Source organism: Onychostruthus taczanowskii, unplaced genomic scaffold, assembly GCF_017590055.1.
Source record: "Onychostruthus taczanowskii isolate IOZ18803 unplaced genomic scaffold, ASM1759005v1 scaffold53, whole genome shotgun sequence".
In the NCBI taxonomy this organism is placed as follows: Eukaryota; Metazoa; Chordata; class Aves; order Passeriformes; family Passeridae; genus Onychostruthus; species Onychostruthus taczanowskii.
The window spans coordinates 5,954,521-5,966,403 of record NW_024502902.1 but is presented as its reverse complement, the minus strand read 5'-3'; the positions used below and the strand labels follow the sequence as shown (position 1 = coordinate 5,966,403).

Genomic DNA, 11,883 nt, shown 5'->3' with positions numbered 1-11,883 from the left:
TGTGCAACCTGAGCCCGGGCAGACGTCTGTATGTGCTGTTTTCACAGTCTGTTAGAACTTACTTACCAATTGTTATATTTACATATATATATATATATCTTACTGCCACAGGAATCTGCAGAGATCACTAGTGCTTCTCGTTTAATCTTGAACTGGGGCAGATGAGTAGCTCCAAATCTGCGATTTTGCTGTCTTTGTACCACCGACCCTTGTAAAGGAGAACAAATAAATTTGTAGGTGATTCAGCTACAGCATTCAAAATAATAACAATAATAATAATAACGGTAAAAGCTGGTGCCTCGCTTTACTTTACAAGCTGAAAACTGCAGGAAAGCCGTTTAAAGCCCAACTGCTCCGTGTCCCTGCCGCCTCCCGGCTGCGCGGCGGGGGGCGGTGACCGACTCGAGGATTCAGGGGGGCCCCCGGGCGCTGCCAGCTCCGCAGTGCCCCGGCGGGGCGGGCTGCCAGCAGAGGGAAGGCCGGGCTGCCGGCAGAGGGAAGGCCGGGCTGCCAGCAGCGGAAGGCCGGGCTGCCGGCAGAGGGAAGGCCGGGCTGCCGGCAGAGGGAAGGCCGGGCTGCCAGCAGGGGGAAGGCCGGGCTGCCGGCAGAGGGAAGGCCGGGCTGCCGGCGCCCGGCTGCGCTCGGCGGCGCCCGGGCTGCGCGGGGCCGGAACCTTCGGGCGCCGCGCTGGAGCGCGGGGGGACGCGCTGTGCTGCGGCGCCGCGGTGGGCGGGTGGCGATGGAGGCGCTGGGGCTGGGCGCGCTCACCCCGGAGCAGGCGGCGGCCCCGGTCAACACGGTGGAGGTCAGCGGGGCGAGGGGCAAGCGGCCGGGCGCGCCTCGGGCTCTCCTGGAGTGTGGCCGGGCTCAGCCGAGCTGGGGTGGGGTGGAAGGAGTCTTCTGCCGGCGCACACGTGGAGTCCCCCCTGCCCGTGCTGCGCCGCTCGGTGTGTGTGTGTGTGGGCTGGGGGCTGTGTGCTCCGAGCTGCCCCTGGGCAGCCGCTCACGGGCCCTCCTGAGGCGCCGTGCCGTCCCGGTCGCTGTCCCGGCTGTGTCCCGCACGCAGAGTCGCAGGGCGCGCTGCGTGGAAGGGCCTCGCGGCTCGTGTCCTGCACCCGGCTGCCCCGTGCCCCTGCCAGCCTGGCCTTGCAGGATTTGCTTAAGATTAACATCATTAGGCGCTTCCTTAGGTCATCAGTTTAATTGCGTTACTATTTAACAGATTAACCCCCTTTTTTTAGACATAACACTTAAATGATAAAAACCTGAAATCAGCCACTCTTCAACTTTGCAGACTGTAAACGCCACTGCACATAAACCACGAAGGAGCAGTATTGAAAGCCACCGTACTGCATGTGTTCCTTTTTACTTCATTGGCTTTGCCATTATTAGAGGTTAAATGAGGATCACAAGCAAGTACGGTAGATTAAGAAACAACAGCAGTGGAGGCTGAAAGCCGAGAGCACCATCAGCTTTTCTGTGGATAGAACAAAAAGGACAATTTTCTACAGGTTTTTTTTGGTTATTAATTTTGTAGTAGATGGAGAAGCATATGAGGGCTGGGAGCACTCTTCCTAAATAAAAGGATTTTGTCTCCGGCCAAAGATACATTCAAGTTTTTTGCACTGCCATGGGGGGAGAAAGTGGGGCTGACATAAAGAGGTGTTCCCTGTGCTCATCAAAGATTAGAAATCGGGGAAAGTTTGTAGGAACTGTGATGTACTTAGCACTTGCAGTACTTTTGCTAAATCTTTGTAGGATTTAGAGTCCTGATAAGTGTTACAGAGATAAGTGCTGCTCCCAGGTTCTTGCATGTATTTTGTAAAGTAAAAGTTGTAGGAAATCTTCCCTTTCTAGGAATATAATTTGCAGTGTTAAGAGAACAAATCCAAAAAAAATGTTAGTTGATCTTAAATGAGGATGTGGTGTTAAGGAATTGTCTCAGAAAAACATATTTTCACATAAGCTGCTCTTAAGAAAAGCAGTGTGCCATTGCATCCTGAGAAAACACTGCATGTATGGTTTACTGAGATGATCCAGGTAGTTTTAATACATCTCTTTTGGCTTTAGACTGTTGTTGTTTTTTGGATTTTTTTTCCTAAATGGATCTGATTTAAAATAATGTTACTGTTCAAAAAACAACAATAACAATGAAACATGCAGACAAAAAGCTCAGGCATGTTAGATATTTTGCTACTCCTTGAAAAGATGTTTCAAACTGTTTTTTTGTTTTCAGGAAAAATGGAGACTTCTTCCAGCATTTCTAAAGGTTAGTGCTACACACTCATTTCATGGTGTGAATATTTCATCTCCTTTCTAACTTTACATTCCCTTCTTCTGGCTTTTACTGTTTCCCAGACTACCTGTTCTCACTCCTGTGGATTTTGCCTTTTGTTTTAGTTCCTTGCAGTTACCAATAGACTTGTTCCATAGATTGTCTTCTTGATTAATTTACAGATTATTTTGTGGAGACATCCTCCTAGAGGTTTGCCTTTTGTTGTGGTTATCCTCAATCCATTCTGTATATATGTAATGTTTCCAGATTATTTTCGTTTTACTGGCTCTCAGAGACCCTGTCCATGCTCTTTATATGACAGTTCCAGTGTAAGCTTGGAAATGTAGTGGAGAACCAGAGTGAGCAACCAGCCACTTCTCAGAAGTTTGTCAGCTGAAAGAATTTAGCACAGTTATTCAAAACCAGTTATAAATGCTTATCTCTTAATTTCCATCTTGTGTGATTAACATTACTGAGGCTGATTTTATTTGCTGTGTGCATTATTTTTCAGGTGAAAGGACTGGTGAAGCAGCACATAGACTCATTCAACTATTTCATCAATGTCGAGGTAGGCTCTCCTGGGGTGGGGGGAGAGTGGCTCTTAGCACTCAGAAAAGGCCATGGATCCATTTTGTTCTTTTTCTCCTCCAGATAAAGAAAATCATGAAGGCCAATGAAAAAGTCACAAGTGATGCTGACCCAATGTGGTACCTGAAGTAAGCATGAGATGATTTCCATATCAGTAGCAGCATGAGTGCTGTCTCATGGGTTTGTTATCAGCTCTGAAGTGTTTGTAAGCACTTGTGTAGGTATAAATCAAGAGGGTGTTTTCTGTGACTTATCTCTTTATGCAGTGAAAGATGGGAATATTTAAAGGTTTACTGCACATGGAGGCTAAATTTTTATTATTTAACCACAACTCAAATACAAGGAGTTACTTTGAGAAGAACGATTGCTCATTATTAATCAACTTGTGTTCATCAAGTAATTTCATTTTTCAGTGTATGTAAAATTTTGCTTTCTTCAGGTTGCCTGAAAAATATTTGCCCCTAGCTTATTGTGAAATTGTATTACAGGTACCTCAATATCTATGTGGGTACTCCAGATGTGGAAGAAAGCTTCAATGTGACACGACCTGTATCACCTCATGAGGTATTAATGTTTGCATCTATCTTATTGAGTTTTTTTAGCTTGGGAATGTCTGGGATAATAGCTGCATGTAATTTTGAGTATGTGAGTGTTACCTTAGGTAGTGCATTGCATTCCACCGTCACTGTAAAAAGCTTCAAAACTTAAACATCGTTGAATAAAGCTTTTTATTTTTTTTTAAATTGTTGAGATTTTTTTTGCTGTATTCAGTGTTTTGTGTTAGCTGAATTTGAGTGGGTTTCCATGGAAGTAGTGAAAAGTACTTCTCTTGCTTCATCTTACGGCTCTCCTCATGCCAGAGCTGAAGTCCTCATGACATAATGTAGGGTTCTTTGATATTCTTATTTACTTCTTGTTAATATTAGCCCTGCTACTGTCTGCACCATAGGTCACTTCAGTCTCTGTTTCCTTTCCAGTCTTTGGGAACTTGTATCTGATTTTTTGCTCATATTTTTAATGTCTGATTCAGAAAGCAAACACGGAAATTTTAAGCAGAAACAAATGGAAATTGTTAAAGTTATAAGAAGCTGCAGAAGAACGTTATCCTTCTGGAGAGTATATTTAATTTCATTGCAGTGCTGTAGGCATGTAGGTTAACAAACGGATTGTGTACTTCTGGAATAAAGATGTATGTAGGAGGACATCTTGCTGTGACTGAAGTCAGAAAGTCTCTTGGTTTTGACCAATAGGATGCAAGGTAGTTTCTATGAGAAAGCCATAAGCTAACATAAGCTTTGAACTTTTTAGGATTGCTTTCGTGTATCTAGAGCCATCCAGTTCTCTTCAAAGTGCTCAGGAACAGAGTATTTCTCTCCTGCTACTGTGCTTTGAGATTTATACCTCTGCAACAGAGGTAGTGACCACTTCTTTTTGGTCTCTGGAGGGGGAACTGAGCTTGGAGTTTGCACTTACTTACCTGCATGCAGGCTGTTGTCAGCCTCATAACTCAGTTAATGTATCTGATGCTTTTTTCCTTGCTGTATCCACTTGATACTTGAAATGTGGTTTTTGTCATCCAGTCTAGACTATAATGAAATACATTCTGTGCTTTGGAGAAATTCTGTCAGAATCAGCTGTGCTGCTTGGGCATGGCCACTTTCTGTCTCCAGTGACCTGACTCAAATCTCATTTGGTTTGATGGAAAGCTTTAAAATAAAGCTAATAACTCAGCCAGGTGTAATACATGATAGTTGCTGCATCTCACAAATGTGTAGCTAATGTTCAGTCAGTAGATGTAAGCATGCACAAAATGCAACAGGAAACATTTCTTTCATATTAATGAAATTGCATGCAAAAAATTGTTTGTGGCCAACAACTCATATTCAAGAATTCAGGTATTAATATGCTTTCTTACTGTATAGGTAAAGTGACTATACATACAGAAGAAGGGAAAATAAATGCTTATAGAGCATATTGACCTTGAGTTTAGAGTGAGATACTCTTGTATCTTATATATTCTCAGTGATGCTTTATGCTAGTGCATAATTTCTCTTTATTTTCAGTGTGCTGTGTGCAAACGGAGGCCACAGTTGTTTTCTTAAATAGAATGCTGCTCAGGTCAAGTCTGGGTGCCTTAAAATAAAAAAAAAGCATTAGATAGTTAGGAGCCTGCTGTTATATTTCTCTGTTGAAAGCTCATAAAATTCCTTCCCAAAACCACCTAAAATCATTAGATTTTTGTGAGAGTCTGAGTGTATATCAAGTCGTGCTTGTTTTTTACTTTCAGGTGTCTATAGTAAGAAGTTACCTCAAGGAACATGCTGGAATATTACACTGTAATTTGTATTTTATATCTGTGTCCTGTGTTAAAAAAGCACACACAGAGAATCCCAAGGCATTTTTCCCTCAAGTAGTACTAAAAAGGCTGTCTAACTTTCTTTTTCCTCCAGTCCTTATGGAAGTTTCATGATCTATTCATACAGCTGGATTTAAAGTAATTAGGATATGGCAATATTCTCAGTTACTTTTGAATTGGAGGTAGTTGCTGGGAGCAGAATGGCACCTAGTTTCCTGCAAGGCATGGCTTGCAAGCTGCTGGTGTATATCAGTATTTCATTACTGGAGAAGAGGTTTACTGTGTAGTGTAGAGAGGAGAAGCATCCGGTTTGGGATGATTCTTGAGGCCTGTTTTTCACTAGAGCTGCATCTTCAATACACAGCATCATCTTAATTGCCTTTTGTTAGTACATAATCAACAAACTGAAAGATTGCAGAAGTATAAATGTGCAAGTCTGGCTGCTGTTAAACCTGTAATCCTGGAGCTGAAAGGTAAAGCATGCTCAGTGAGGTCATGAATGACCTGCTGTGAGTTTTTCTGTTGTGTTCAGCAGATGCAATCAGGCCTGTCTTGCATGAAGAGATGCAATACCTTAAGGGCTGGCAACATCTTAGAGGGAGGCTGGAGAGAGCAGACCAGAAAGATTGGATTAGAAATGATTGAGCCTTGAGGTATCTAGTGCCCTAGATATGTTTATTCTGCCTCTCTTGGTCCCCAAGGCGTTTGCAGACAAATTCTGGGAATCTTTGCAGGAAGTGATCTGTAGTGCGCCTTCTGTAAGTCATCATTAGAAACGGTACCATACAGTGAGGTTTGCTCATTTTGATAAGGTAATGGTGTCTCTGTCAATCTTGTGCCTTTCCATTCTGTCAGACTTTACATGGCAGCACAAGTCTTCAGCTGTTGGGAGTCCACATACAGAAATTCCCTGAACTGAGCACTGCTCAGACACACTGTGGTCTTTGTGCCAGCTCTGCTGATGAGACCTGTTTGTTTAATTAGACCTGTTGGTTTAATTAGAGAGTTTAGAAGTTAAGCTCTGCAGTGCTGTCTTCTGAAGGCACAGATCTGCTGGCTGCTTTTGAAAATCAGAGCAATTGTATTTGGATTTTCTTGGATTTTGTTTTAAACAAAAAGCGGAGAGTTTGTCAGGTTCATTCAACATTCTTCAGGTATCAAGAAGATCTTGCTGAAGTTTTGCTTTGCTTGATTTCTTTGTGAGGACTTACAGGACAGGGCGAATAGAGGCTGTTTTAAGAGGGATTCTTGAGCTTGAAGTCAGCACCTGGCCTGTTGTGTGCCTTTTGTCCTTCCAGTGCCGCCTGAGGGACATGACCTATTCCGCACCGATTACTGTGGATATTGAATACACCCGAGGCAGCCAGAGGATCATCCGCAATGCCTTACCCATTGGCAGGTGAGACCATGTGCTGAGCTGCTGCTAGCATTTTTCATTTGGTGCCATGCTGGGAAGTGTTTTTACTGCAAAACAGATGTAGGCCAATCTTGCTTCCTTGTTAAAAGAAACCATGAGCAGGCAAATCTCCATAAACAGCTGTACAGGTTTGTTAGGGTCTAAGATCTTGTTTTGCAAAAGCCTCTGATAGTGTCTCCTTCCAGAGAAGGATGGATATATGGATGAATGTTGTCTCTGATTCTGTTGATATAAAACCACAGAGGAAAATGCATGCCTGGAGCTGCAAGCTGCATTATTGTGAAATGAAATCAGGCATGTTTGCTTTGTAGCTAAATTGCTCAATCTTTCATATATAGTATGTAGAGTAGAATCTGTGGAAGGTGAATGATAAAACCAGTAGAGCAAACATTAGTTCTGCTGCACAAGCTAAGCTTTCATTTAAAATTGCTTAAGTTACGTTACTAGACTGGCCTTAAGGACATACATGCAAAAAGTTTTTTGCTGTTAAAAACTGTTAATATCCAGTTATTATTTTCATGGGAAATAATTTTGCCCATCTGTCCCTAGGATTATACTTGTTTCCTTTGGCCAGTGCTCTTGCTTGACATGCAGTTCGGACTGGGACAGATGTTTCACTGGAGTTTTCAGTAATAGCATTTGAGTATTCCATTTGACATGACGCCAACTGCTTCCTGTTTCTGATATAAACAGCCAATGCATTAAGCTTATATTGTGTGTGATAGATTTTGCTTGTCATATGAAGCTTCTTTTCTCTAGGAAGCACTTTCTCAGTGAAGTAAAGTGACAAGATAGCTTTTTTTACTCTGCAGAAGTACAGAATTTGAGTTCATCAGTTTACTTTTAAGATAGAAGAATATGAAAACATTAAAGAAATTAAGAAATTAAAGAAGAAATTAAAGTAATTTATGGGATTTGAATACAAGAAGTATAGCCTAATCTTGTTTTTTATTAAAGTAAATTTGAATGAAATATCTCAGAGGTTGAAAATATTTGTGTAGTAGAACTCACAAATAGTTTTTGTCAACATGTGTTTTAGAAAACACTTGGAACACAGTTCTTAAAAAGGCTGTCCACCAAGGAGTGAAATTCTGTAAGCTGGATCAAAAGTCAGCTGTTTTGTAGAAGAGGTTAAAGGGCACGGAGATCTTTTGGTAGATGTAGTGGTAAACTGTTTTTTATCTTTTGCAAAATACAGCTTTCTCTTTAGAAGTAAACTGTGCTCTCTTTCCGAAGTTTTAATGAAAAATCTGGGAGTGAAAAGGTACATTATGAAGCTGACTATGAAAGTACACTTTTCAATAATAACTGCAAAATCATTGTGGGTTAGTTGTTGAATAAGCCAAATTTAAAGTGGGCATTCCATGATTTACCATGGGGTGATAGAGCAGTTCAGGTTGAAAGAGTATGATCTCCTTCTCAGCCTCTAGTACAGGCGCCTGCTCAAAATGGATCAAACCGGGTTGCTCAGTGCTTCATCCTGTCAGGTCCTGAAGACCTCCATGGATGCAGACTGCCCAACTTCCCTGTGCAGCTTTTGCACTGTTGGACTGCCCTCATGAAGAAGTTTTGCCTCACATGCAGTCTGTGAATCTTTCGTTTCTCTTTCATTTACTTCCCTAAGCACTGAATTTCTTAAAATTTCTGGGAATATCTTTCCACCACATGTTGCTTCACAAAATGCTTGCTTGCAGGCTTCACTGCTAGGACACCAGGGAAATCAGAGCTACTACTGGGGAAACTTCATGGTTGTGAATTAGAGGCACTATCTCTCTGCAGCCAGAAGGTGTCATTCCTGTGTGGGAAATGAGATATGAACTAACTTTGTCTTAGAAGAAGTGGTAACAGTGGATATGCAATGGCATGTTCTCTGCAGGCTGTTTTAGGGACCAAGAGTCTTTGCACTAATGGTCATTGGACTCGGTGACCTTGCTTGTCACAATGCCTGAGTAGCTGCATAACAATTAAATAGGAAGTCTGTGGTTTCTGCTTGCAGGTGTCCAGTTTCAGGTCTCTTTTCAATTACATGTTCAATGAAATAAGGTGAATTTAAATGAAAACCTATTGGTTACAGCATGCATGAGGTCTGATTACCTTAAATGTGTATCTCCAGTTTGTTCAGCCTGGTTTTTGTTCTGAATTTGACTATTCATATTTTTCTGTACGAGTCTGAAGTAAAATTGTAACTGGTTTTCTTGCAGAATGCCTATAATGCTGCGTAGCTCCAATTGTGTACTTACTGGGAAAACTCCAGCAGAATTTGCCAAACTAAATGAGTGTCCATTAGATCCAGGTACATTTTCACTTATGTTCTTTTTTTTAGTCCCATCTGTGCTTTGAGTTTTAAATCTTCTTCAGCAAAGAAATGCCCCTTTGGTATCTTTTCTGCCACCATTAAGTCTTGTGGAAACTTCTCAAGTGTCTGCTTGCAGCTAAAATAAATTGTCAAGGTTTTCGTTGAGAACATGAATAGTTGGTATTTGCAAACAAAGTTTTCAATGCCAAAAAGCAACACACCAAAATTTTGAGTATTTTATTTTGAATTTTGTGTGTAGTGTTCTACAGTGATGTGCTGTGGGAGGAAATAGATGGAGTTAATTCATTGAAAATTAAACAGATTAGGAAAGAGTGGAATATGATGTCCTCCAGAGTGGGAACTCTCCTTTGTCATTGCCTTTTTTAAAGCAAGAATAAAGTGTTACATGGTATTATTTGATATCTAGAGAGAAGTTGGAGGGTTATAACAAACAATTTTTTTGGTTTTTGTCTGTCAAGTTTGTTCATTACTCTTTTAAGGGAGAATTTACTCTCCCATTGTGTACTTACAGTTTACTTCTAATAATTTATATTCAAAAGCATATTGGAGGAGGCAGGTAAGGTGTGAGGTACTGACATGCAAACTATTTTTTTCTGTTAACTAGGTGGCTATTTCATTGTTAAAGGTGTTGAAAAAGTCATTCTTATTCAAGAGCAGTTATCCAAAAACAGAATCATTGTTGAAGCTGATAGAAAAGGCACAGTTGGCGCTTCTGTTACCAGGTATGGTAAATTCCTAGCATTACATAAAGGTGAGAAACCCAAAGCTTTAGAACTTCATTGTTGCAGTTGAAATAGCTGTGGAGGTTTCTTCCTAGTATAGTTGAACCAGAAAAAGCTGTAGATATTCAATGCTCCTCTCTTTCTGCTGTCATTTTGTACGCTATAACTTCAATCCCTAAGCAGAATAGTATTCCTACAAAAATCAGTGAGAGTTGCTCATGTGTTTCAGGATTGATCTCAGATTAGGAAAAGCAAGGTCTGATTTTTACTGTAACAAAGTGCACTTTGTAACTGATGGTGTTTGGTCTCGGTTTGCAGCAAGTAACCAGAAGGTACTGCAGTGGAAATTGGATGTAACCTTTTGTCTGCCTCTCTACATAAAAACGGCATAAAAATATTTAAAGGCAAGAGCAGCTGAGGATGAAACAAATATTTTTGTCCAACACAAATTATTGAAAATGGCAAGGTAGTCTAAATTTGGCCTTTCTCCTTGATCAAGTTTTGTTTCTATTTTGTTCAGCCTTTGGTTTGCTGGGGTTTTTTTTAAGCTGCATTCTGGTCTATTCTATGGTGCTTGTCATTGTTCAGTGTGAGAGCTGTTTTTTCTACTCCAGAGGCCTCCCATCCCTCCCAGGTACTCTACTGTCTCTCAGTAAGTCTGGATGAGGTTAATGGGCTGTTACATCGTTACCACTGTTGCTGCAGTACTTGTTCGGTTTGACCTAGCTGGTCACATCAAAACTGATGAGCAGAGCGTGTAAAGATGATTTTGAAAAGTACAGACCTCTACTTGCTTAAGTCAAACATTCCAAATTGTCCCCAGCACAGGTGATAATACCCTTACAGGCTGATCCCTGACTGGTTTGATGTAATTTTTAAAAGAGGAAAAAATGGGATTAATTCAGCTGAAAGATTGTTCAAGCTTGCTAAGTTCTGTACAAAAGATTCTAGGAGTCTGTGCAAACACTCTGTTGGACATAGTATTATTTCTATTTTAACATCAGCTCCACTCATGAGAAGAAGAGCAGAACAAATATGGTTGTGAAACAAGGAAGATTTTACCTGAGGCACAACACCCTGTCAGAAGATATTCCCATTGCTATCATATTTAAGGTAACAGCTGTTTGTTTGGGGGGGAAAAAAAAGGGGAAAAAAGGCTGTGCTGTAGCTCAAGAAAGAGTGATGGCAGCAGCTCTCAAGTTAATATGTACAGAAGGACTTGGCAGGGCTTAGAAACTGCGAGCTTTTTTCCCCTGGGAAGTAATCTTTATTGTACAGCAAAAAGGAGAATAAGTGCTGTGTTTTTCTGCAAGGAGAGCGTTGCTGGGCCAAGACAAATACCTGCCACCCCCTTACTCTGCCTTATGAGGTGCCTCTGTTGCTACAGGTCAGAAGCATTCTGGTTTGTTATGAGCTATGTTACAAGTTGTGTTAAGGGTCATTGTTTCTGCTTTTCCGTCTGTGGAATCAAATGCATGGACTACAGCCAGAAGAGGTGGTGGGTGGACATGCCCTGTCCAGCTGCTAGAGAAGAGAGTAGGGCATGGCCAGGCTTTAGGCTGAGAGCTGTCCTGCCTGCAGCTGGAGCTCCTTCCTGTGCTGTCCTGCCTTGCTGCTGCCTGTGGGCTTACAGCCTGGTACGTGCCGTGTGCAGGAGGAAATTGGGCTGCGTTCTTGGAGACACAAAAAAGCCTCTGGCTGGAGGGATGTAGGCAAAACTCTCTTCTTGTGTTCTCTGTAGTGGGTTACAGCCCAGGAGGTTCGGAGGGGTGGTCGCAGGAAATGATGTGCCAGGAGGGGGCAGCACGAGGTCGCAGCATCCGAGCTGGTCGTGCCTGCAACACAGTTGTTATTTACGGGTTTGTCCGAATTATTGCAGCACTTGGTGTGCCTTGGTACTAGCAAATAGTTTAATCCTTGGGTTTAGACTTGAGAAGTAAATGGCTGTTACCTCTGATGAAGCAAATCTCTTCAAATAAGAGAGGAGATCGTCTGTTTTTAGTGACTGGGGTTAAAGGAGTTTTGAGAAGGTATTTATAGACAGAAATGTGCATACCAGAATTAAGTTCACAACTCTTGTATTGCAGGAAAGTGTTAATGTGGCTCTTAATCCATTTACTCCAATACCAAACTGCTGGATTCCACCTTACCTTATAGACTTTTATTACACTTTGTCAGCCTGTGCTGGTACAGATAAATACCTGCTCA

General features: G+C 41.7%; 1 protein-coding gene across 2 annotated transcripts in view; it reads left to right on the top strand.

The window, feature by feature from the left end:
* The first annotated feature begins 580 nt into the window (after nt 1-580).
* POLR3B (RNA polymerase III subunit B) overlaps nt 581-11,883 on the top strand; it is a 71,392-nt gene continuing 60,089 nt past the window's right edge. Inside the window, exons 1-9 of one of the 2 annotated variants that reach the window (XM_041416722.1) lie at nt 581-805; nt 2,237-2,269; nt 2,787-2,843; nt 2,927-2,991; nt 3,352-3,427; nt 6,518-6,618; nt 8,838-8,929; nt 9,558-9,675; nt 10,680-10,788. In XM_041416722.1, coding sequence (XP_041272656.1) covers nt 740-805; nt 2,237-2,269; nt 2,787-2,843; nt 2,927-2,991; nt 3,352-3,427; nt 6,518-6,618; nt 8,838-8,929; nt 9,558-9,675; nt 10,680-10,788 — 717 coding nt within the window. In that variant the 5' untranslated portion in view covers nt 581-739. Of the gene's footprint in view, nt 806-2,236; nt 2,270-2,786; nt 2,844-2,926; nt 2,992-3,351; nt 3,428-4,171; nt 4,278-6,517; nt 6,619-8,837; nt 8,930-9,557; nt 9,676-10,679; nt 10,789-11,883 lie in introns of those variants that run through there. The other variant, XM_041416723.1, reaches the window with a different exon arrangement.